Source organism: Peromyscus eremicus, chromosome 16_21, assembly GCF_949786415.1.
Source record: "Peromyscus eremicus chromosome 16_21, PerEre_H2_v1, whole genome shotgun sequence".
NCBI classification, from domain to species: domain Eukaryota; kingdom Metazoa; phylum Chordata; class Mammalia; order Rodentia; family Cricetidae; genus Peromyscus; species Peromyscus eremicus.
The window spans coordinates 39741196-39768017 of NC_081432.1; the positions used below are offsets into that span (position 1 = coordinate 39741196).

The following is a 26822-nucleotide window of genomic DNA, read 5'->3' on the forward strand; positions in this document are numbered from 1 at the left end:
ACACACACACACACACACACACACCATTATTTTTGGGGGCCATTACCCCATTTCCCTTATTGCTGCCAAAACCACATGGGCCGGGGTCTGGGGCTGGACAGACAGATACCTCCCCTTACCCATACCCCCTCCTGTGTGTGTTTGGAAAAATTTTTTGGGTTTTTTTTCTTTCTTTTTTTTTTTTTCTGAATAAAAAAGATTCTACTAAAAAAAAAAAAGTTAAGGTGAGGCTAGGTATGCGTAGAGAACATGTCACAATTATACAAGCAATAAGCAACAAGCCTACAGTCTACATCTTCTAAATTGGAGAAAAAAATATTAATCTAAAATTATGATGAGAAAAAAGGCAATCATTGTTTAATGTCTCTATACATTTTAATAAAGAGCTGAAGTTCTAGATAGACCCAATAAGGTAAGAATGATATTAAAGCATACAAAGTGTGAGAGAACTCAGAATGCCCCTACTTAAAGATGGTAGGATTTTATCAGCTGTAAAAGGGTTGAGGCTCCACAAAAAGTCTTTCAGCTGATAAACACTACAACAAATTAGCATTTCACAAATTTAACACCAAAATCAGTGATGACAAACTGAATAAAAAATCAATGAAAGAATCCCACGCACCTGCCCTAGATTATAGAATCAACCTTGATAGTCATCAGCAGATGAAAGGATAAGGAAAATGTGGTATATACACACAATGGAATATTACTCAATGTAAAGAAAAATGAAATAGTAAAAATTGCAAGTGAATTAATAGAACTAGAAGAAGTTTTACTCAATGAGGCCAGTTAGGATTAAAAAAGCAAATGTGATATGCTGTCCTCATGTGTAGATATTAGACTTTTGTATGTTCAATTAGGATTACACGAGGAAACCTAGAAATTAGACATGGTCTACTGTAGATGGACCCATTGAAAGGGAGACAGGAAAATATATGTAAAATTAAATCAGAGAAGGAGAATACTGGATGTTGACAGTTTCAATCATGGAAGGATTGGAGGCTAAAGGACAGAAGGATGAGTGCCAAATAAAAATGAAGGTCTATGAAAAAAGCCTTATAGGAACCGAGATCTTGCAAATTAAGTAAAATATAATTTAAGGGGAGGTAGAACACAGGTGACAAGAAATAACACTGGAGCAATAAGTACTCTGGGCTAAGGTTTAAGTGGCAATGAAAGTAGAAGCATAAGTCAGAGCAGGGACTAAGGTGTAACTGAACATAAACTAAGACTGTATGAAGGCTTGTGGAAGCGACTAGTTGGTCAAATAGTTTAAAAGACATACTAAAAAGAGTTTGTTCAGAGGTACCTGGAATGTGTTGACCTATCTCATGAGACATGAGATTTACATTGAAACTCCAAAGCAAGGGACAGCATACCTCCTTTTGAGTTGTCTGTCAAGTTGGCCTCCATGTCATCCCAAATAACAATCTATTACTACACATTCTGGTTGTTTGTCATAACTAAATGGTAAGACTCTCTTGTTGAAGATACCACACAGTCTGGTTGCAGGGCATTTAGAACTCAATCTCTAGCAGACAAGGAATTTCTGCCTTTCATCATAATAAAAGTTGTAATTCCAGCAACTGGTCATGAAATACATCAAGAGTCTATCAGGTCTTGGACCTTTCCTATGACAACAGTGACCAGCCAAGCAAGTGTCCGCAATGGTTGTGTGGTAGTTATGTAAATAACCAATCTTGTTAGAAATGGATGGTAGACCTGCTCCAAGCAATGGATTAAATGTCTGATGCTGTAACCTTGTCAAATGCTTATGTTTGGAGTAGTCATAAGCTAGTCCAGGAAAATCAACTAGTGCTATTTTTATTTATGTTATATACCCATAGGTTTGTTCTGCTCTCATTGTTGGTCATATGATTTTTTTCAGAGGGTAATGGTTAATGTTAATATTAACTAGTTAACATGATAAGGATAAGCCAGTGTGAAGGTTCATCTGCAGAAGGGTCATTTGCATTGACCTTCCACTACTGAAAGCTCAAGAAACAATGAGGAAGAATGGCCTGAAAACAATGTAAGAGTTTGAATCTGGAGAGAAGTACACTGAAATGTTCTTTTTGGGACATGGCATAACGGATGCACAGATCAACTCAGAACAGCTGTGTCTTACACTAGACTTGCACAAGCTCAAGCCAGTCAAGATGCCAGCATGAATGAGGAAACATCTCTCAAGGCCCCAGCACTAGATGAGGAGCAATAGGCCATGACTGGTTGTGAAAGGAGGAGATTAATTTTTCTGTGGGCTGTGGCTTAGGACAGATAGCTCATGTCCCAGAAAGTGTCTTCACACACATTCACAGATGGTCAGCCCTACTTGGACTCAGTGGGCTATTAATAGTAATTTTAAGAGCCCGGCAGTGGTGGCACACACTTTTAATCCCAGCACTCAGGAGGCAGAGATGGGCAGATCTCTGTGAGTTTGAGGCCAGCCTGGTCTACAGAGTGAGTTCCAGGAAAAGTGCAATCTACACAGAAAAACACTGTCTCAGAAAACAAAAACGAAAACAAAAGTAAATTTTAAGAGACATTAAGCAAAGAAGAAGAGGAAGAAGAAGAAGAAGAAGAAGAAAGAAGAAGAAGAAGAAGAAGAAGAAGAAGAAGAAGAAGAAGAAGAAGAAGAAGAAGAAGAAGAAGAAGAAGGAGTTCCACCAGCACAAGATGGAAGGAGTCAGTGGTGAATGTAGTTTTCAAAGAATAAATAGTAAGAACACTTTAAAAAAATGTTTACATTCTATGTATTAATTCTAGAAGACATACTAAATTTAACCTTATTTGGCCTATGGAACACTACTGTGGAAACAGCATAAATGTGCAATGTAAACTGAAGTATATACTTACAAATGGCCGCTTAGTTTTTCTAGCACTGTGCTGCCTCTGCTCTTCTGAGGCATGTTCTTGGTCTTCCATGACAGATGCTGTTAACAAGTGCACATATTTCACTAAGCAAAGTACAATGAAATTTAGGGGAATAGCTGTCCATTGCTATAATGAAGACACATTAGTGATGAGAAAATACTTACTTTCATTTTCCCAAGCAAAAGTTTGAATTAAGTATAAACTGCAGTGGAAATATTTAACTTATCTTCTCTATTTAATAAAGAATCGCTCTTAAAAACAGGTGTTTGAGTATGGTTTTTCTCTGAACAGAGGTTTAGGAAGCAGCCCCCACTGTATGGGAGTTTCCTTCACTTACATATTCAGATTGATCTCATATATTTCTGAAGATAAAGCAAATGAAATATGGACACCTGAGAGGTGGGAGCAAGGACTCTGTCTTTGACAAACAAAATCTTATCTGTTGCTCAGATTTGATAATGTGTGTGTGTTATTACCAATCTACTAATCCTTTTGCTTCCTATATGTGTAGTTGTCTGTCTATTACAGATAGTGTTCTGTTCTATACACAATCACTCTATAGAACAAGTATATTTTAAAATGTAGTACTTACTTCTCTCCTGATGCATTATTACATTCTTTTCTGCATCATTGTTCATATTGGATGAGTTGGGAGCTTTTGTGGAAGATTTCTGTGGTCCATTAGGGTCAGACACACTCTATCAACAGGAGTATTGGTAACATATGTTAGAAAGGTCTTATTTGATTTCTAAGAACATACTTGAATTCTTAATTTTGTGACAAGTGTTTTTGAAATTCTATGTAGTATATATTGAAGACAAAGACATTTTAATAGCAAATCTATTGTGCACAGTAAAGTTTAAATCTAACCTTCATTTTTCATGGCACTTCACTATGTAAGAGGTACAAAGAAAAAAGGAAACACATTCAGAGGATTTGACCTGATGCACAATATTAACAAAACAAAAGCAACTACGTTTATGTAAGAACTGTTAATGCTATTTATATTCCCAAATGAATTTGGAGGATATTTATAAAATAAAGAATTGCCTACCCTATTATCAGGAAAATTTCTTTGGACAGTGTAGTACTTTGAATGCAAATGGGCCCCATAAGCTTATAGGAAGTGTCACTATCAGAAGGTTTGGCCTTGTTGGCGGTGGTGTGACCTTGTTGGGGGAAGTTTGTCTCTGTGGGGGCCATTTGAGGTCTCCTGTACTCAAGTTACACCCAGAGTAGACACAGGCTCTTTTACTGCTTGCTGATCAGGATGAGAACTCTCAGCTCCTTATCCAGGACCATGTCTGCCTGCATGCTGCCATGTCCCACCATGATGATGGTGGACAAAACCTGTGAAACAGGAATCCATCCCAATGAAATGGTTCCCTAATAGGAGTAGCCATGGTCATGGTATCTCTTCCCAGCAATAGAAACCATAACTAATACAAACAGTATTGATTTCTATTCTCCTATTGGTCTCCCTTTAATTTTGTTCTCCGGATGTATTGCTCCAGCTAATAGATTGAGCACAACATTGAAAAGGATTCAAGATGAGAGACAAACCTGTCTCTTATGACCTCAAGGCACTCATGTTTTCTTCTATTGAAGAAGACGTTGGCTCTGAGTTTCTCCTTATATAATTGTTATTGTGTTGAGATATGCTCCTTTTCTTAAACTCTCTGGATTATTATCATGATGGTATATTGGATTTTGGCAAGGACCTTATCTACATGTATTGAGAAGATTAGGTGACTTTTTGTCTAAGTCTGTTTCTGTGCTTTGTTAAATCTGTTGACTTGTGTATTTCAAACAATCTCTGCATCTCTGAGATAAAAACAACTTGGTCATTGAACATTTGAACAATTGAACATGTGGAACTTAGTGATAAAAGTTAAGGAGAGGCACAGCTAACAGAGCCGCGTTCCGGACGGCAGCGCGTGCCCTGAGCTCTCTGCCTCCCCCCGCCCGCCAGCCTGAGCCCAGCCTGAGGCCCCAGCAGCAGCCTGCAGAGCAGCCCCAGCTTCAGCACCATGGCCGGGTGGAAAGCCTACATGGACAGCCTCATGGCGGACGGGACCTGTCAGGATGCGGCCATCGTAGGCTACAAGGACTCGCCCTCCTTCTGGGCCGCGGTCCCCAGGAAGACCTTCGTTAGCATTATGCCAGCTGAGGTTGGTGTCCTGGTAGGCAATGTTATGAAATGGCCTCCCACCTGCAGCGTTCCCAGTACTGACCTCATCTGTCCCCTCCCCCACCGCTCCCTTCAGCTTTTGCACCCCTTCTTTCCACACACACACACACACACACACACACCATTATTTTTGGGGGCCATTACCCCATTTCCCTTATTGCTGCCAAAACCACATGGGCCGGGGTCTGGGGCTGGACAGACAGATACCTCCCCTTACCCATACCCCCTCCTGTGTGTGTTTGGAAAAATTTTTTGGGTTTTTTTTCTTTCTTTTTTTTTTTTTCTGAATAAAAAAGATTCTACTAAAAAAAAAAAAGTTAAGGTGAGGCTAGGTATGCGTAGAGAACATGTCACAATTATACAAGCAATAAGCAACAAGCCTACAGTCTACATCTTCTAAATTGGAGAAAAAAATATTAATCTAAAATTATGATGAGAAAAAAGGCAATCATTGTTTAATGTCTCTATACATTTTAATAAAGAGCTGAAGTTCTAGATAGACCCAATAAGGTAAGAATGATATTAAAGCATACAAAGTGTGAGAGAACTCAGAATGCCCCTACTTAAAGATGGTAGGATTTTATCAGCTGTAAAAGGGTTGAGGCTCCACAAAAAGTCTTTCAGCTGATAAACACTACAACAAATTAGCATTTCACAAATTTAACACCAAAATCAGTGATGACAAACTGAATAAAAAATCAATGAAAGAATCCCACGCACCTGCCCTAGATTATAGAATCAACCTTGATAGTCATCAGCAGATGAAAGGATAAGGAAAATGTGGTATATACACACAATGGAATATTACTCAATGTAAAGAAAAATGAAATAGTAAAAATTGCAAGTGAATTAATAGAACTAGAAGAAGTTTTACTCAATGAGGCCAGTTAGGATTAAAAAAGCAAATGTGATATGCTGTCCTCATGTGTAGATATTAGACTTTTGTATGTTCAATTAGGATTACACGAGGAAACCTAGAAATTAGACATGGTCTACTGTAGATGGACCCATTGAAAGGGAGACAGGAAAATATATGTAAAATTAAATCAGAGAAGGAGAATACTGGATGTTGACAGTTTCAATCATGGAAGGATTGGAGGCTAAAGGACAGAAGGATGAGTGCCAAATAAAAATGAAGGTCTATGAAAAAAGCCTTATAGGAACCGAGATCTTGCAAATTAAGTAAAATATAATTTAAGGGGAGGTAGAACACAGGTGACAAGAAATAACACTGGAGCAATAAGTACTCTGGGCTAAGGTTTAAGTGGCAATGAAAGTAGAAGCATAAGTCAGAGCAGGGACTAAGGTGTAACTGAACATAAACTAAGACTGTATGAAGGCTTGTGGAAGCGACTAGTTGGTCAAATAGTTTAAAAGACATACTAAAAAGAGTTTGTTCAGAGGTACCTGGAATGTGTTGACCTATCTCATGAGACATGAGATTTACATTGAAACTCCAAAGCAAGGGACAGCATACCTCCTTTTGAGTTGTCTGTCAAGTTGGCCTCCATGTCATCCCAAATAACAATCTATTACTACACATTCTGGTTGTTTGTCATAACTAAATGGTAAGACTCTCTTGTTGAAGATACCACACAGTCTGGTTGCAGGGCATTTAGAACTCAATCTCTAGCAGACAAGGAATTTCTGCCTTTCATCATAATAAAAGTTGTAATTCCAGCAACTGGTCATGAAATACATCAAGAGTCTATCAGGTCTTGGACCTTTCCTATGACAACAGTGACCAGCCAAGCAAGTGTCCGCAATGGTTGTGTGGTAGTTATGTAAATAACCAATCTTGTTAGAAATGGATGGTAGACCTGCTCCAAGCAATGGATTAAATGTCTGATGCTGTAACCTTGTCAAATGCTTATGTTTGGAGTAGTCATAAGCTAGTCCAGGAAAATCAACTAGTGCTATTTTTATTTATGTTATATACCCATAGGTTTGTTCTGCTCTCATTGTTGGTCATATGATTTTTTTCAGAGGGTAATGGTTAATGTTAATATTAACTAGTTAACATGATAAGGATAAGCCAGTGTGAAGGTTCATCTGCAGAAGGGTCATTTGCATTGACCTTCCACTACTGAAAGCTCAAGAAACAATGAGGAAGAATGGCCTGAAAACAATGTAAGAGTTTGAATCTGGAGAGAAGTACACTGAAATGTTCTTTTTGGGACATGGCATAACGGATGCACAGATCAACTCAGAACAGCTGTGTCTTACACTAGACTTGCACAAGCTCAAGCCAGTCAAGATGCCAGCATGAATGAGGAAACATCTCTCAAGGCCCCAGCACTAGATGAGGAGCAATAGGCCATGACTGGTTGTGAAAGGAGGAGATTAATTTTTCTGTGGGCTGTGGCTTAGGACAGATAGCTCATGTCCCAGAAAGTGTCTTCACACACATTCACAGATGGTCAGCCCTACTTGGACTCAGTGGGCTATTAATAGTAATTTTAAGAGCCCGGCAGTGGTGGCACACACTTTTAATCCCAGCACTCAGGAGGCAGAGATGGGCAGATCTCTGTGAGTTTGAGGCCAGCCTGGTCTACAGAGTGAGTTCCAGGAAAAGTGCAATCTACACAGAAAAACACTGTCTCAGAAAACAAAAACGAAAACAAAAGTAAATTTTAAGAGACATTAAGCAAAGAAGAAGAGGAAGAAGAAGAAGAAGAAGAAGAAAGAAGAAGAAGAAGAAGAAGAAGAAGAAGAAGAAGAAGAAGAAGAAGAAGAAGAAGAAGAAGAAGAAGGAGTTCCACCAGCACAAGATGGAAGGAGTCAGTGGTGAATGTAGTTTTCAAAGAATAAATAGTAAGAACACTTTAAAAAAATGTTTACATTCTATGTATTAATTCTAGAAGACATACTAAATTTAACCTTATTTGGCCTATGGAACACTACTGTGGAAACAGCATAAATGTGCAATGTAAACTGAAGTATATACTTACAAATGGCCGCTTAGTTTTTCTAGCACTGTGCTGCCTCTGCTCTTCTGAGGCATGTTCTTGGTCTTCCATGACAGATGCTGTTAACAAGTGCACATATTTCACTAAGCAAAGTACAATGAAATTTAGGGGAATAGCTGTCCATTGCTATAATGAAGACACATTAGTGATGAGAAAATACTTACTTTCATTTTCCCAAGCAAAAGTTTGAATTAAGTATAAACTGCAGTGGAAATATTTAACTTATCTTCTCTATTTAATAAAGAATCGCTCTTAAAAACAGGTGTTTGAGTATGGTTTTTCTCTGAACAGAGGTTTAGGAAGCAGCCCCCACTGTATGGGAGTTTCCTTCACTTACATATTCAGATTGATCTCATATATTTCTGAAGATAAAGCAAATGAAATATGGACACCTGAGAGGTGGGAGCAAGGACTCTGTCTTTGACAAACAAAATCTTATCTGTTGCTCAGATTTGATAATGTGTGTGTGTTATTACCAATCTACTAATCCTTTTGCTTCCTATATGTGTAGTTGTCTGTCTATTACAGATAGTGTTCTGTTCTATACACAATCACTCTATAGAACAAGTATATTTTAAAATGTAGTACTTACTTCTCTCCTGATGCATTATTACATTCTTTTCTGCATCATTGTTCATATTGGATGAGTTGGGAGCTTTTGTGGAAGATTTCTGTGGTCCATTAGGGTCAGACACACTCTATCAACAGGAGTATTGGTAACATATGTTAGAAAGGTCTTATTTGATTTCTAAGAACATACTTGAATTCTTAATTTTGTGACAAGTGTTTTTGAAATTCTATGTAGTATATATTGAAGACAAAGACATTTTAATAGCAAATCTATTGTGCACAGTAAAGTTTAAATCTAACCTTCATTTTTCATGGCACTTCACTATGTAAGAGGTACAAAGAAAAAAGGAAACACATTCAGAGGATTTGACCTGATGCACAATATTAACAAAACAAAAGCAACTACGTTTATGTAAGAACTGTTAATGCTATTTATATTCCCAAATGAATTTGGAGGATATTTATAAAATAAAGAATTGCCTACCCTATTATCAGGAAAATTTCTTTGGACAGTGTAGTACTTTGAATGCAAATGGGCCCCATAAGCTTATAGGAAGTGTCACTATCAGAAGGTTTGGCCTTGTTGGCGGTGGTGTGACCTTGTTGGGGGAAGTTTGTCTCTGTGGGGGCCATTTGAGGTCTCCTGTACTCAAGTTACACCCAGAGTAGACACAGGCTCTTTTACTGCTTGCTGATCAGGATGAGAACTCTCAGCTCCTTATCCAGGACCATGTCTGCCTGCATGCTGCCATGTCCCACCATGATGATGGTGGACAAAACCTGTGAAACAGGAATCCATCCCAATGAAATGGTTCCCTAATAGGAGTAGCCATGGTCATGGTATCTCTTCCCAGCAATAGAAACCATAACTAATACAAACAGTATTGATTTCTATTCTCCTATTGGTCTCCCTTTAATTTTGTTCTCCGGATGTATTGCTCCAGCTAATAGATTGAGCACAACATTGAAAAGGATTCAAGATGAGAGACAAACCTGTCTCTTATGACCTCAAGGCACTCATGTTTTCTTCTATTGAAGAAGACGTTGGCTCTGAGTTTCTCCTTATATAATTGTTATTGTGTTGAGATATGCTCCTTTTCTTAAACTCTCTGGATTATTATCATGATGGTATATTGGATTTTGGCAAGGACCTTATCTACATGTATTGAGAAGATTAGGTGACTTTTTGTCTAAGTCTGTTTCTGTGCTTTGTTAAATCTGTTGACTTGTGTATTTCAAACAATCTCTGCATCTCTGAGATAAAAACAACTTGGTCATTGAACATTTGAACAATTGAACATGTGGAACTTAGTGATAAAAGTTAAGGAGAGGCACAGCTAACAGAGCCGCGTTCCGGACGGCAGCGCGTGCCCTGAGCTCTCTGCCTCCCCCCGCCCGCCAGCCTGAGCCCAGCCTGAGGCCCCAGCAGCAGCCTGCAGAGCAGCCCCAGCTTCAGCACCATGGCCGGGTGGAAAGCCTACATGGACAGCCTCATGGCGGACGGGACCTGTCAGGATGCGGCCATCGTAGGCTACAAGGACTCGCCCTCCTTCTGGGCCGCGGTCCCCAGGAAGACCTTCGTTAGCATTATGCCAGCTGAGGTTGGTGTCCTGGTAGGCAATGTTATGAAATGGCCTCCCACCTGCAGCGTTCCCAGTACTGACCTCATCTGTCCCCTCCCCCACCGCTCCCTTCAGCTTTTGCACCCCTTCTTTCCACACACACACACACACACACACACCATTATTTTTGGGGGCCATTACCCCATTTCCCTTATTGCTGCCAAAACCACATGGGCCGGGGTCTGGGGCTGGACAGACAGATACCTCCCCTTACCCATACCCCCTCCTGTGTGTGTTTGGAAAAATTTTTTGGGTTTTTTTTCTTTCTTTTTTTTTTTTTCTGAATAAAAAAGATTCTACTAAAAAAAAAAAAGTTAAGGTGAGGCTAGGTATGCGTAGAGAACATGTCACAATTATACAAGCAATAAGCAACAAGCCTACAGTCTACATCTTCTAAATTGGAGAAAAAAATATTAATCTAAAATTATGATGAGAAAAAAGGCAATCATTGTTTAATGTCTCTATACATTTTAATAAAGAGCTGAAGTTCTAGATAGACCCAATAAGGTAAGAATGATATTAAAGCATACAAAGTGTGAGAGAACTCAGAATGCCCCTACTTAAAGATGGTAGGATTTTATCAGCTGTAAAAGGGTTGAGGCTCCACAAAAAGTCTTTCAGCTGATAAACACTACAACAAATTAGCATTTCACAAATTTAACACCAAAATCAGTGATGACAAACTGAATAAAAAATCAATGAAAGAATCCCACGCACCTGCCCTAGATTATAGAATCAACCTTGATAGTCATCAGCAGATGAAAGGATAAGGAAAATGTGGTATATACACACAATGGAATATTACTCAATGTAAAGAAAAATGAAATAGTAAAAATTGCAAGTGAATTAATAGAACTAGAAGAAGTTTTACTCAATGAGGCCAGTTAGGATTAAAAAAGCAAATGTGATATGCTGTCCTCATGTGTAGATATTAGACTTTTGTATGTTCAATTAGGATTACACGAGGAAACCTAGAAATTAGACATGGTCTACTGTAGATGGACCCATTGAAAGGGAGACAGGAAAATATATGTAAAATTAAATCAGAGAAGGAGAATACTGGATGTTGACAGTTTCAATCATGGAAGGATTGGAGGCTAAAGGACAGAAGGATGAGTGCCAAATAAAAATGAAGGTCTATGAAAAAAGCCTTATAGGAACCGAGATCTTGCAAATTAAGTAAAATATAATTTAAGGGGAGGTAGAACACAGGTGACAAGAAATAACACTGGAGCAATAAGTACTCTGGGCTAAGGTTTAAGTGGCAATGAAAGTAGAAGCATAAGTCAGAGCAGGGACTAAGGTGTAACTGAACATAAACTAAGACTGTATGAAGGCTTGTGGAAGCGACTAGTTGGTCAAATAGTTTAAAAGACATACTAAAAAGAGTTTGTTCAGAGGTACCTGGAATGTGTTGACCTATCTCATGAGACATGAGATTTACATTGAAACTCCAAAGCAAGGGACAGCATACCTCCTTTTGAGTTGTCTGTCAAGTTGGCCTCCATGTCATCCCAAATAACAATCTATTACTACACATTCTGGTTGTTTGTCATAACTAAATGGTAAGACTCTCTTGTTGAAGATACCACACAGTCTGGTTGCAGGGCATTTAGAACTCAATCTCTAGCAGACAAGGAATTTCTGCCTTTCATCATAATAAAAGTTGTAATTCCAGCAACTGGTCATGAAATACATCAAGAGTCTATCAGGTCTTGGACCTTTCCTATGACAACAGTGACCAGCCAAGCAAGTGTCCGCAATGGTTGTGTGGTAGTTATGTAAATAACCAATCTTGTTAGAAATGGATGGTAGACCTGCTCCAAGCAATGGATTAAATGTCTGATGCTGTAACCTTGTCAAATGCTTATGTTTGGAGTAGTCATAAGCTAGTCCAGGAAAATCAACTAGTGCTATTTTTATTTATGTTATATACCTATAGGTTTGTTCTGCTCTCATTGTTGGTCATATGATTTTTTTCAGAGGGTAATGGTTAATGTTAATATTAACTAGTTAACATGATAAGGATAAGCCAGTGTGAAGGTTCATCTGCAGAAGGGTCATTTGCATTGACCTTCCCCTACTGAAAGCTCAAGAAACAATGAGGAAGAATGGCCTGAAAACAATGTAAGAGTTTGAATCTGGAGAGAAGTACACTGAAATGTTCTTTTTGGGACATGGCATAACGGATGCACAGATCAACTCAGAACAGCTGTGTCTTACACTAGACTTGCACAAGCTCAAGCCAGTCAAGATGCCAGCATGAATGAGGAAACATCTCTCAAGGCCCCAGCACTAGATGAGGAGCAATAGGCCATGACTGGTTGTGAAAGGAGGAGATTAATTTTTCTGTGGGCTGTGGCTTAGGACAGATAGCTCATGTCCCAGAAAGTGTCTTCACACACATTCACAGATGGTCAGCCCTACTTGGACTCAGTGGGCTATTAATAGTAATTTTAAGAGCCCGGCAGTGGTGGCACACACTTTTAATCCCAGCACTCAGGAGGCAGAGATGGGCAGATCTCTGTGAGTTTGAGGCCAGCCTGGTCTACAGAGTGAGTTCCAGGAAAAGTGCAATCTACACAGAAAAACACTGTCTCAGAAAACAAAAACGAAAACAAAAGTAAATTTTAAGAGACATTAAGCAAAGAAGAAGAGGAAGAAGAAGAAGAAGAAGAAGAAGAAAGAAGAAGAAGAAGAAGAAGAAGAAGAAGAAGAAGAAGAAGAAGAAGAAGAAGAAGAAGAAGAAGGAGTTCCACCAGCACAAGATGGAAGGAGTCAGTGGTGAATGTAGTTTTCAAAGAATAAATAGTAAGAACACTTTAAAAAAATGTTTACATTCTATGTATTAATTCTAGAAGACATACTAAATTTAACCTTATTTGGCCTATGGAACACTACTGTGGAAACAGCATAAATGTGCAATGTAAACTGAAGTATATACTTACAAATGGCCGCTTAGTTTTTCTAGCACTGTGCTGCCTCTGCTCTTCTGAGGCATGTTCTTGGTCTTCCATGACAGATGCTGTTAACAAGTGCACATATTTCACTAAGCAAAGTACAATGAAATTTAGGGGAATAGCTGTCCATTGCTATAATGAAGACACATTAGTGATGAGAAAATACTTACTTTCATTTTCCCAAGCAAAAGTTTGAATTAAGTATAAACTGCAGTGGAAATATTTAACTTATCTTCTCTATTTAATAAAGAATCGCTCTTAAAAACAGGTGTTTGAGTATGGTTTTTCTCTGAACAGAGGTTTAGGAAGCAGCCCCCACTGTATGGGAGTTTCCTTCACTTACATATTCAGATTGATCTCATATATTTCTGAAGATAAAGCAAATGAAATATGGACACCTGAGAGGTGGGAGCAAGGACTCTGTCTTTGACAAACAAAATCTTATCTGTTGCTCAGATTTGATAATGTGTGTGTGTTATTACCAATCTACTAATCCTTTTGCTTCCTATATGTGTAGTTGTCTGTCTATTACAGATAGTGTTCTGTTCTATACACAATCACTCTATAGAACAAGTATATTTTAAAATGTAGTACTTACTTCTCTCCTGATGCATTATTACATTCTTTTCTGCATCATTGTTCATATTGGATGAGTTGGGAGCTTTTGTGGAAGATTTCTGTGGTCCATTAGGGTCAGACACACTCTATCAACAGGAGTATTGGTAACATATGTTAGAAAGGTCTTATTTGATTTCTAAGAACATACTTGAATTCTTAATTTTGTGACAAGTGTTTTTGAAATTCTATGTAGTATATATTGAAGACAAAGACATTTTAATAGCAAATCTATTGTGCACAGTAAAGTTTAAATCTAACCTTCATTTTTCATGGCACTTCACTATGTAAGAGGTACAAAGAAAAAAGGAAACACATTCAGAGGATTTGACCTGATGCACAATATTAACAAAACAAAAGCAACTACGTTTATGTAAGAACTGTTAATGCTATTTATATTCCCAAATGAATTTGGAGGATATTTATAAAATAAAGAATTGCCTACCCTATTATCAGGAAAATTTCTTTGGACAGTGTAGTACTTTGAATGCAAATGGGCCCCATAAGCTTATAGGAAGTGTCACTATCAGAAGGTTTGGCCTTGTTGGCGGTGGTGTGACCTTGTTGGGGGAAGTTTGTCTCTGTGGGGGCCATTTGAGGTCTCCTGTACTCAAGTTACACCCAGAGTAGACACAGGCTCTTTTACTGCTTGCTGATCAGGATGAGAACTCTCAGCTCCTTATCCAGGACCATGTCTGCCTGCATGCTGCCATGTCCCACCATGATGATGGTGGACAAAACCTGTGAAACAGGAATCCATCCCAATGAAATGGTTCCCTAATAGGAGTAGCCATGGTCATGGTATCTCTTCCCAGCAATAGAAACCATAACTAATACAAACAGTATTGATTTCTATTCTCCTATTGGTCTCCCTTTAATTTTGTTCTCCGGATGTATTGCTCCAGCTAATAGATTGAGCACAACATTGAAAAGGATTCAAGATGAGAGACAAACCTGTCTCTTATGACCTCAAGGCACTCATGTTTTCTTCTATTGAAGAAGACGTTGGCTCTGAGTTTCTCCTTATATAATTGTTATTGTGTTGAGATATGCTCCTTTTCTTAAACTCTCTGGATTATTATCATGATGGTATATTGGATTTTGGCAAGGACCTTATCTACATGTATTGAGAAGATTAGGTGACTTTTTGTCTAAGTCTGTTTCTGTGCTTTGTTAAATCTGTTGACTTGTGTATTTCAAACAATCTCTGCATCTCTGAGATAAAAACAACTTGGTCATTGAACATTTGAACAATTGAACATGTGGAACTTAGTGATAAAAGTTAAGGAGAGGCACAGCTAACAGAGCCGCGTTCCGGACGGCAGCGCGTGCCCTGAGCTCTCTGCCTCCCCCCGCCCGCCAGCCTGAGCCCAGCCTGAGGCCCCAGCAGCAGCCTGCAGAGCAGCCCCAGCTTCAGCACCATGGCCGGGTGGAAAGCCTACATGGACAGCCTCATGGCGGACGGGACCTGTCAGGATGCGGCCATCGTAGGCTACAAGGACTCGCCCTCCTTCTGGGCCGCGGTCCCCAGGAAGACCTTCGTTAGCATTATGCCAGCTGAGGTTGGTGTCCTGGTAGGCAATGTTATGAAATGGCCTCCCACCTGCAGCGTTCCCAGTACTGACCTCATCTGTCCCCTCCCCCACCGCTCCCTTCAGCTTTTGCACCCCTTCTTTCCACACACACACACACACACACACACCATTATTTTTGGGGGCCATTACCCCATTTCCCTTATTGCTGCCAAAACCACATGGGCCGGGGTCTGGGGCTGGACAGACAGATACCTCCCCTTACCCATACCCCCTCCTGTGTGTGTTTGGAAAAATTTTTTGGGTTTTTTTTCTTTCTTTTTTTTTTTTTCTGAATAAAAAAGATTCTACTAAAAAAAAAAAAGTTAAGGTGAGGCTAGGTATGCGTAGAGAACATGTCACAATTATACAAGCAATAAGCAACAAGCCTACAGTCTACATCTTCTAAATTGGAGAAAAAAATATTAATCTAAAATTATGATGAGAAAAAAGGCAATCATTGTTTAATGTCTCTATACATTTTAATAAAGAGCTGAAGTTCTAGATAGACCCAATAAGGTAAGAATGATATTAAAGCATACAAAGTGTGAGAGAACTCAGAATGCCCCTACTTAAAGATGGTAGGATTTTATCAGCTGTAAAAGGGTTGAGGCTCCACAAAAAGTCTTTCAGCTGATAAACACTACAACAAATTAGCATTTCACAAATTTAACACCAAAATCAGTGATGACAAACTGAATAAAAAATCAATGAAAGAATCCCACGCACCTGCCCTAGATTATAGAATCAACCTTGATAGTCATCAGCAGATGAAAGGATAAGGAAAATGTGGTATATACACACAATGGAATATTACTCAATGTAAAGAAAAATGAAATAGTAAAAATTGCAAGTGAATTAATAGAACTAGAAGAAGTTTTACTCAATGAGGCCAGTTAGGATTAAAAAAGCAAATGTGATATGCTGTCCTCATGTGTAGATATTAGACTTTTGTATGTTCAATTAGGATTACACGAGGAAACCTAGAAATTAGACATGGTCTACTGTAGATGGACCCATTGAAAGGGAGACAGGAAAATATATGTAAAATTAAATCAGAGAAGGAGAATACTGGATGTTGACAGTTTCAATCATGGAAGGATTGGAGGCTAAAGGACAGAAGGATGAGTGCCAAATAAAAATGAAGGTCTATGAAAAAAGCCTTATAGGAACCGAGATCTTGCAAATTAAGTAAAATATAATTTAAGGGGAGGTAGAACACAGGTGACAAGAAATAACACTGGAGCAATAAGTACTCTGGGCTAAGGTTTAAGTGGCAATGAAAGTAGAAGCATAAGTCAGAGCAGGGACTAAGGTGTAACTGAACATAAACTAAGACTGTATGAAGGCTTGTGGAAGCGACTAGTTGGTCAAATAGTTTAAAAGACATACTAAAAAGAGTTTGTTCAGAGGTACCTGGAATGTGTTGACCTATCTCATGAGACATGAGATTTACATTGAAACTCCAAAGCAAGGGACAGCATACCTCCTTTTGAGTTGTCTGTCAAGTTGGCCTCCATGTCATCCCAAATAACAATCTATTACTACACATTCTGGTTGTTTGTCATAACTAAATGGTAAGACTCTCTTGTTGAAGATACCACACAGTCTGGTTGCAGGGCATTTAGAACTCAATCTCTAGCAGACAAGGAATTTCTGCCTTTCATCATAATAAAAGTTGTAATTCCAGCAACTGGTCATGAAATACATCAAGAGTCTATCAGGTCTTGGACCTTTCCTATGACAACAGTGACCAGCCAAGCAAGTGTCCGCAATGGTTGTGTGGTAGTTATGTAAATAACCAATCTTGTTAGAAATGGATGGTAGACCTGCTCCAAGCAATGGATTAAATGTCTGATGCTGTAACCTTGTCAAATGCTTATGTTTGGAGTAGTCATAAGCTAGTCCAGGAAAATCAACTAGTGCTATTTTTATTTATGTTATATACCCATAGGTTTGTTCTGCTCTCATTGTTGGTCATATGATTTTTTTCAGAGGGTAATGGTTAATGTTAATATTAACTAGTTAACATGATAAGGATAAGCCAGTGTGAAGATTCATCTGCAGAAGGGTCATTTGCATTGACCTTCCCCTACTGAAAGCTCAAGAAACAATGAGGAAGAATGGCCTGAAAACAATGTAAGAGTTTGAATCTGGAGAGAAGTACACTGAAATGTTCTTTTTGGGACATGGCATAACGGATGCACAGATCAACTCAGAACAGCTGTGTCTTACACTAGACTTGCACAAGCTCAAGCCAGTCAAGATGCCAGCATGAATGAGGAAACATCTCTCAAGGCCCCAGCACTAGATGAGGAGCAATAGGCCATGACTGGTTGTGAAAGGAGGAGATTAATTTTTCTGTGGGCTGTGGCTTAGGACAGATAGCTCATGTCCCAGAAAGTGTCTTCACACACATTCACAGATGGTCAGCCCTACTTGGACTCAGTGGGCTATTAATAGTAATTTTAAGAGCCCGGCAGTGGTGGCACACACTTTTAATCCCAGCACTCAGGAGGCAGAGATGGGCAGATCTCTGTGAGTTTGAGGCCAGCCTGGTCTACAGAGTGAGTTCCAGGAAAAGTGCAATCTACACAGAAAAACACTGTCTCAGAAAACAAAAACGAAAACAAAAGTAAATTTTAAGAGACATTAAGCAAAGAAGAAGAGGAAGAAGAAGAAGAAGAAGAAGAAGAAAGAAGAAGAAGAAGAAGAAGAAGAAGAAGAAGAAGAAGAAGAAGAAGAAGAAGAAGAAGAAGAAGGAGTTCCACCAGCACAAGATGGAAGGAGTCAGTGGTGAATGTAGTTTTCAAAGAATAAATAGTAAGAACACTTTAAAAAAATGTTTACATTCTATGTATTAATTCTAGAAGACATACTAAATTTAACCTTATTTGGCCTATGGAACACTACTGTGGAAACAGCATAAATGTGCAATGTAAACTGAAGTATATACTTACAAATGGCCGCTTAGTTTTTCTAGCACTGTGCTGCCTCTGCTCTTCTGAGGCATGTTCTTGGTCTTCCATGACAGATGCTGTTAACAAGTGCACATATTTCACTAAGCAAAGTACAATGAAATTTAGGGGAATAGCTGTCCATTGCTATAATGAAGACACATTAGTGATGAGAAAATACTTACTTTCATTTTCCCAAGCAAAAGTTTGAATTAAGTATAAACTGCAGTGGAAATATTTAACTTATCTTCTCTATTTAATAAAGAATCGCTCTTAAAAACAGGTGTTTGAGTATGGTTTTTCTCTGAACAGAGGTTTAGGAAGCAGCCCCCACTGTATGGGAGTTTCCTTCACTTACATATTCAGATTGATCTCATATATTTCTGAAGATAAAGCAAATGAAATATGGACACCTGAGAGGTGGGAGCAAGGACTCTGTCTTTGACAAACAAAATCTTATCTGTTGCTCAGATTTGATAATGTGTGTGTGTTATTACCAATCTACTAATCCTTTTGCTTCCTATATGTGTAGTTGTCTGTCTATTACAGATAGTGTTCTGTTCTATACACAATCACTCTATAGAACAAGTATATTTTAAAATGTAGTACTTACTTCTCTCCTGATGCATTATTACATTCTTTTCTGCATCATTGTTCATATTGGATGAGTTGGGAGCTTTTGTGGAAGATTTCTGTGGTCCATTAGGGTCAGACACACTCTATCAACAGGAGTATTGGTAACATATGTTAGAAAGGTCTTATTTGATTTCTAAGAACATACTTGAATTCTTAATTTTGTGACAAGTGTTTTTGAAATTCTATGTAGTATATATTGAAGACAAAGACATTTTAATAGCAAATCTATTGTGCACAGTAAAGTTTAAATCTAACCTTCATTTTTCATGGCACTTCACTATGTAAGAGGTACAAAGAAAAAAGGAAACACATTCAGAGGATTTGACCTGATGCACAATATTAACAAAACAAAAGCAACTACATTTATGTAAGAACTGTTAATGCTATTTATATTCCCAAATGAATTTGGAGGATATTTATAAAATAAAGAATTGCCTACCCTATTATCAGGAAAATTTCTTTGGACAGTGTAGTACTTTGAATGCAAATGGGCCCCATAAGCTTATAGGAAGTGTCACTATCAGAAGGTTTGGCCTTGTTGGCGGTGGTGTGACCTTGTTGGGGGAAGTTTGTCTCTGTGGGGGCCATTTGAGGTCTCCTGTACTCAAGTTACACCCAGAGTAGACACAGGCTCTTTTACTGCTTGCTGATCAGGATGAGAACTCTCAGCTCCTTATCCAGGACCATGTCTGCCTGCATGCTGCCATGTCCCACCATGATGATGGTGGACAAAACCTGTGAAACAGGAATCCATCCCAATGAAATGGTTCCCTAATAGGAGTAGCCATGGTCATGGTATCTCTTCCCAGCAATAGAAACCATAACTAATACAAACAGTATTGATTTCTATTCTCCTATTGGTCTCCCTTTAATTTTGTTCTCCGGATGTATTGCTCCAGCTAATAGATTGAGCACAACATTGAAAAGGATTCAAGATGAGAGACAAACCTGTCTCTTATGACCTCAAGGCACTCATGTTTTCTTCTATTGAAGAAGACGTTGGCTCTGAGTTTCTCCTTATATAATTGTTATTGTGTTGAGATATGCTCCTTTTCTTAAACTCTCTGGATTATTATCATGATGGTATATTGGATTTTGGCAAGGACCTTATCTACATGTATTGAGAAGATTAGGTGACTTTTTGTCTAAGTCTGTTTCTGTGCTTTGTTAAATCTGTTGACTTGTGTATTTCAAACAATCTCTGCATCTCTGAGATAAAAACAACTTGGTCATTGAACATTTGAACAATTGAACATGTGGAACTTAGTGATAAAAGTTAAGGAGAGGCACAGCTAACAGAGCCGCGTTCCGGACGGCAGCGCGTGCCCTGAGCTCTCTGCCTCCCCCCGCCCGCCAGCCTGAGCCCAGCCTGAGGCCCCAGCAGCAGCCTGCAGAGCAGCCCCAGCTTCAGCACCATGGCCGGGTGGAAAGCCTACATGGACAGCCTCATGGCGGACGGGACCTGTCAGGATGCGGCCATCGTAGGCTACAAGGACTCGCCCTCCTTCTGGGCCGCGGTCCCCAGGAAGACCTTCGTTAGCATTATGCCAGCTGAGGTTGGTGTCCTGGTAGGCAATGTTATGAAATGGCCTCCCACCTGCAGCGTTCCCAGTACTGACCTCATCTGTCCCCTCCCCCACCGCTCCCTTCAGCTTTTGCACCCCTTCTTTCCACACACACACACACACACACACACCATTATTTTTGGGGGCCATTACCCCATTTCCCTTATTGCTGCCAAAACCACATGGGCCGGGGTCTGGGGCTGGACAGACAGATACCTCCCCTTACCCATACCCCCTCCTGTGTGTGTTTGGAAAAATTTTTTGGGTTTTTTTTCTTTCTTTTTTTTTTTTTCTGAATAAAAAAGATTCTACTAAAAAAAAAAAAGTTAAGGTGAGGCTAGGTATGCGTAGAGAACATGTCACAATTATACAAGCAATAAGCAACAAGCCTACAGTCTACATCTTCTAAATTGGAGAAAAAAATATTAATCTAAAATTATGATGAGAAAAAAGGCAATCATTGTTTAATGTCTCTATACATTTTAATAAAGAGCTGAAGTTCTAGATAGACCCAATAAGGTAAGAATGATATTAAAGCATACAAAGTGTGAGAGAACTCAGAATGCCCCTACTTAAAGATGGTAGGATTTTATCAGCTGTAAAAGGGTTGAGGCTCCACAAAAAGTCTTTCAGCTGATAAACACTACAACAAATTAGCATTTCACAAATTTAACACCAAAATCAGTGATGACAAACTGAATAAAAAATCAATGAAAGAATCCCACGCACCTGCCCTAGATTATAGAATCAACCTTGATAGTCATCAGCAGATGAAAGGATAAGGAAAATGTGGTATATACACACAATGGAATATTACTCAATGTAAAGAAAAATGAAATAGTAAAAATTGCAAGTGAATTAATAGAACTAGAAGAAGTTTTACTCAATGAGGCCAGTTAGGATTAAAAAAGCAAATGTGATATGCTGTCCTCATGTGTAGATATTAGACTTTTGTATGTTCAATTAGGATTACACGAGGAAACCTAGAAATTAGACATGGTCTACTGTAGATGGACCCATTGAAAGGGAGACAGGAAAATATATGTAAAATTAAATCAGAGAAGGAGAATACTGGATGTTGACAGTTTCAATCATGGAAGGATTGGAGGCTAAAGGACAGAAGGATGAGTGCCAAATAAAAATGAAGGTCTATGAAAAAAGCCTTATAGGAACCGAGATCTTGCAAATTAAGTAAAATATAATTTAAGGGGAGGTAGAACACAGGTGACAAGAAATAACACTGGAGCAATAAGTACTCTGGGCTAAGGTTTAAGTGGCAATGAAAGTAGAAGCATAAGTCAGAGCAGGGACTAAGGTGTAACTGAACATAAACTAAGACTGTATGAAGGCTTGTGGAAGCGACTAGTTGGTCAAATAGTTTAAAAGACATACTAAAAAGAGTTTGTTCAGAGGTACCTGGAATGTGTTGACCTATCTCATGAGACATGAGATTTACATTGAAACTCCAAAGCAAGGGACAGCATACCTCCTTTTGAGTTGTCTGTCAAGTTGGCCTCCATGTCATCCCAAATAACAATCTATTACTACACATTCTGGTTGTTTGTCATAACTAAATGGTAAGACTCTCTTGTTGAAGATACCACACAGTCTGGTTGCAGGGCATTTAGAACTCAATCTCTAGCAGACAAGGAATTTCTGCCTTTCATCATAATAAAAGTTGTAATTCCAGCAACTGGTCATGAAATACATCAAGAGTCTATCAGGTCTTGGACCTTTCCTATGACAACAGTGACCAGCCAAGCAAGTGTCCGCAATGGTTGTGTGGTAGTTATGTAAATAACCAATCTTGTTAGAAATGGATGGTAGACCTGCTCCAAGCAATGGATTAAATGTCTGATGCTGTAACCTTGTCAAATGCTTATGTTTGGAGTAGTCATAAGCTAGTCCAGGAAAATCAACTAGTGCTATTTTTATTTATGTTATATACCCATAGGTTTGTTCTGCTCTCATTGTTGGTCATATGATTTTTTTCAGAGGGTAATGGTTAATGTTAATATTAACTAGTTAACATGATAAGGATAAGCCAGTGTGAAGGTTCATCTGCAGAAGGGTCATTTGCATTGACCTTCCACTACTGAAAGCTCAAGAAACAATGAGGAAGAATGGCCTGAAAACAATGTAAGAGTTTGAATCTGGAGAGAAGTACACTGAAATGTTCTTTTTGGGACATGGCATAACGGATGCACAGATCAACTCAGAACAGCTGTGTCTTACACTAGACTTGCACAAGCTCAAGCCAGTCAAGATGCCAGCATGAATGAGGAAACATCTCTCAAGGCCCCAGCACTAGATGAGGAGCAATAGGCCATGACTGGTTGTGAAAGGAGGAGATTAATTTTTCTGTGGGCTGTGGCTTAGGACAGATAGCTCATGTCCCAGAAAGTGTCTTCACACACATTCACAGATGGTCAGCCCTACTTGGACTCAGTGGGCTATTAATAGTAATTTTAAGAGCCCGGCAGTGGTGGCACACACTTTTAATCCCAGCACTCAGGAGGCAGAGATGGGCAGATCTCTGTGAGTTTGAGGCCAGCCTGGTCTACAGAGTGAGTTCCAGGAAAAGTGCAATCTACACAGAAAAACACTGTCTCAGAAAACAAAAACGAAAACAAAAGTAAATTTTAAGAGACATTAAGCAAAGAAGAAGAGGAAGAAGAAGAAGAAGAAGAAGAAGAAGAAGAAGAAGAAGAAGAAGAAGAAGAAGAAGAAGAAGAAGCAGAAGAAGCAGAAGAAGAAGAATGAGTTCCACCAGCACAAGATGGAAGGAGTCAGTGGTGAATGTAGTTTTCAAAGAATAAATAGTAAGAACACTTAAAAAAAATGTTTACATTCTATGTATTAATTCTAGAAGACATACTAAATTTAACCTTATTTGGCCTATGGAACACTACTGTGGAAACAGCATAAATGTGCAATGTAAACTGAAGTATATACTTACAAATGGCCGCTTAGTTTTTCTAGCACTGTGCTGCCTCTGCTCTTCTGAGGCATGTTCTTGGTCTTCTATGACAGATGCTGTTAACAAGTGCACATATTTCACTAAGCAAAGTACAATGAAATTTAGGGGAATAGCTGTCCATTGCTATAATGAAGACACATTAGTGATGAGAAAATACTTACTTTCATTTTCCCAAGCAAAAGTTTGAATTAAGTATAAACTGCAGTGGAAATATTTAACTTATCTTCTCTATTTAATAAAGAATCGCTCTTAAAAACAGGTGTTTGAGTATGGTTTTTCTCTGAACAGAGGTTTAGGAAGCAGCCCCCACTGTATGGGAGTTTCCTTCACTTACATATTCAGATTGATCTCATATATTTCTGAAGATAAAGCAAATGAAATATGGACACCTGAGAGGTGGGAGCAAGGACTCTGTCTTTGACAAACAAAATCTTATCTGTTGCTCAGATTTGATAATGTGTGTGTGTTATTACCAATCTACTAATCCTTTTGCTTCCTATATGTGTAGTTGTCTGTCTATTACAGATAGTGTTCTGTTCTATACACAATCACTCTATAGAACAAGTATATTTTAAAATGTAGTACTTACTTCTCTCCTGATGCATTATTACATTCTTTTCTGCATCATTGTTCATATTGGATGAGTTGGGAGCTTTTGTGGAAGATTTCTGTGGTCCATTAGGGTCAGACACACTCTATCAACAGGAGTATTGGTAACATATGTTAGAAAGGTCTTATTTGATTTCTAAGGACATACTTGAATTCTTAATTTTGTGACAAGTGTTTTTGAAATTCTATGTAGTATATATTGAAGACAAAGACATTTTAATAGCAAATCTATTGTGCACAGTAAAGTTTAAATCTAACCTTCATTTTTCATGGCACTTCACTATGTAAGAGGTACAAAGAAAAAAGGAAACACATTCAGAGGATTTGACCTGATGCACAATATTAACAAAACAAAAGCAACTACTTTTATGTAAGAACTGTTAATGCTATTTATATTCCCAAATGAATTTGGAGGATATTTATAAAATAAAGAATTGCCTACCCTATTATCAGGAAAATTTCTTTGGACAGTGTGCTACTTTGAATTCAAGTGGGCCCCATAAGCTTATAGGAAGTGTCACTATCAGAAGTTTTGGCCTTGTTGGCGGTGGTGTGACCTTGTTGGGGGAAGTTTGTCTCTGTGGGGGCCATTTGAGGTCTCCTGTACTCAAGTTACACCCAGAGTAGACACAGGCTCTTTTACTGCTTGCTGATCAGGATGAGAACTCTCAGCTCCTTATCCAGGACCATGTCTGCCTGCATGCTGCCATGTCCCACCATGATGATGGTGGACAAAACCTGTGAAACAGGAATCCATCCCAATGAAATGGTTCCCTAATAGGAGTAGCCATGGTCATGGTATCTCTTCCCAGCAATAGAAACCATAACTAATACAAACAGTATTGATTTCTATTCTCCTATTGGTCTCCCTTTAATTTTGTTCTCCTGATTTATTGCTCCAGCTAATAGATTGAGCACAACATTGAAAAGGATTCAACATGATAGTCAAATCTGTCTCTTATCACCTCAATGCACTCATGTTTTCTTCCATTGAGGATGATGTTGGCTCTGAGTTTCTCCTTATATAATTGTTATTGTGTTGAGGTATTGTCCTTCTTGTCTTACTCTCTCTGGACTGTTATCATGATGGTATATTGGATTTTGGCAAGGGCCTTATGTAAATGTATTGAGAAGATTAGGTGACTTTTTGTCTAAGTCTGTTTCTGTGCTTTGTTAAATCTGTTGACTTGTGTATTTCAAACCATCTCTGCATCTCTGAGATAAAAACAAGTTGTTCATGGTGGATCATTGTACCTACAGTTTTCCTGCCTGGCCCACACTCAGGACAAATCTCTCTCACCTGCCAGTCCCACAGCCGCTCAGACCCAACCAAGTAAACACAGAGACTTATATTGCTTACAAACTGTATGGCCATACCAGGCTTCTTGCTAACTGTTCTTCCAGCTTAAATTAATCCATTTCTATGAATCTATACCTTGCCACGTGGATCGTGGCTTACTGGCATCTTCATATGCTGTTTGTCATCGTGGCGGCTGGCAGTGTCTCTGACTCAGCCTTCCACTTCCCAGCTTTATTCTCCTCCTTGTCCCGCCTGTACTTCCTCCTGCCTGACTACTGGCCAATCAGTGTTTTATTTACCAACCAATCAGAGCAACACATTTGCCATACAGAACATCCCAGAGCAGACCATCTTTTTGGTGTGTGTCTAGTTTAGCTTTGAAAGTTATTTTATTGAGTATTTTTGAATTTCTGTTCAAAGGCTTTTGTAAATTCTGTTGGTTGCTCTCCTGATCTGTGACATCCAGGGCTTAATATCACAGCATATAGTAAATATTCACTACATGTGAATTACAACTTTTTGGTTTTATTTTAAATTGATTTGTTTATTTCACATCCCAACCACAGCTTTCCGCCCCACCTCTACTTCCGGTGTCTCTCCCTACACTGTCCCCCAAGCACTACTCAGTTTCTATTCATAAAAAGGCAGGCTTCCCATGAATTTCAACAAAACATGGCATCACAAGTTCCAGTAAGACTAAACACAAATGCTTGCTTTAAGGCTGGGCAAGGGACCCAAGTATGAAGAATAGATCCCTAAAGCCAGCAAAACAATTAGAGAAAACTTCTGCTTTCACTTTTAAGAGTACTACAAGAAGGAAGATCTACCCAACTGCCACATATATGCAGAGGGCCTAGGTCAGTCCGTGAAGGCACTCTGGATGTCACTTCAGTCTCAATGAGCTCCTATGAGCCCAGGTTAGTTGAATCTGTGGGTTTTCATGTGATGTCCTTGACCCCTCTGACTCCTATAATCCTTCCTCCCATTCTTCAGCAGGATTCCCCCAGGCTAGGCCTAAATTTTGGTTGCAGGTCTCTGTATCTGTTTCCTTCAGGTGTTGGGTGAAGCCTGTCTGATGACAATTGAGCTAGGGCACAATCAAGTTTGTATTCTGGTTCTGGGTACCTCACTCAGGATGTTTTTTTCCAGTTCCACACATTTGCCTGCAAATTTCTTTCCTTTTTCTTTTTTTGGTTTGATTTTGGCTTTTGTTTGTTTTCAATTCTTTTATTTATTTATTTGTTTGTTTGTTTTATTTTACATCCTAACCACAATTTCTTCTCTCTCTTCACCTGCCTTTCAGTCCCTCACCTCCATTCACTTTCTGTTCCCACCCCCCATCAACTCCTCCTCCCTTTTGTTTAAGAAAGGGCAAATTTTCCATGAGTATCAACAAAGCATTG

At 38.9% G+C, this 26822-nt stretch overlaps 1 protein-coding gene across 1 annotated transcript in view; it reads right to left on the reverse strand.

Moving 5' to 3' along the window:
• The window catches only part of LOC131893726 (SUN domain-containing protein 2-like), a 78536-nt gene that overhangs the window by 12356 nt on the left and 39358 nt on the right, over positions 1-26822 (reverse strand). The window contains exons 17-26 of the mRNA XM_059243834.1: positions 24100-24205; positions 23490-23566; positions 18943-19048; positions 18333-18409; positions 13785-13890; positions 13175-13251; positions 8627-8732; positions 8017-8093; positions 3467-3572; positions 2857-2933 (exon numbers count right to left, since the gene is read on the reverse strand). Coding sequence (XP_059099817.1) covers positions 2857-2933; positions 3467-3572; positions 8017-8093; positions 8627-8732; positions 13175-13251; positions 13785-13890; positions 18333-18409; positions 18943-19048; positions 23490-23566; positions 24100-24205 — 915 coding nt within the window. The remainder of the gene's footprint in view (positions 1-2856; positions 2934-3466; positions 3573-8016; positions 8094-8626; positions 8733-13174; positions 13252-13784; positions 13891-18332; positions 18410-18942; positions 19049-23489; positions 23567-24099; positions 24206-26822) is intronic.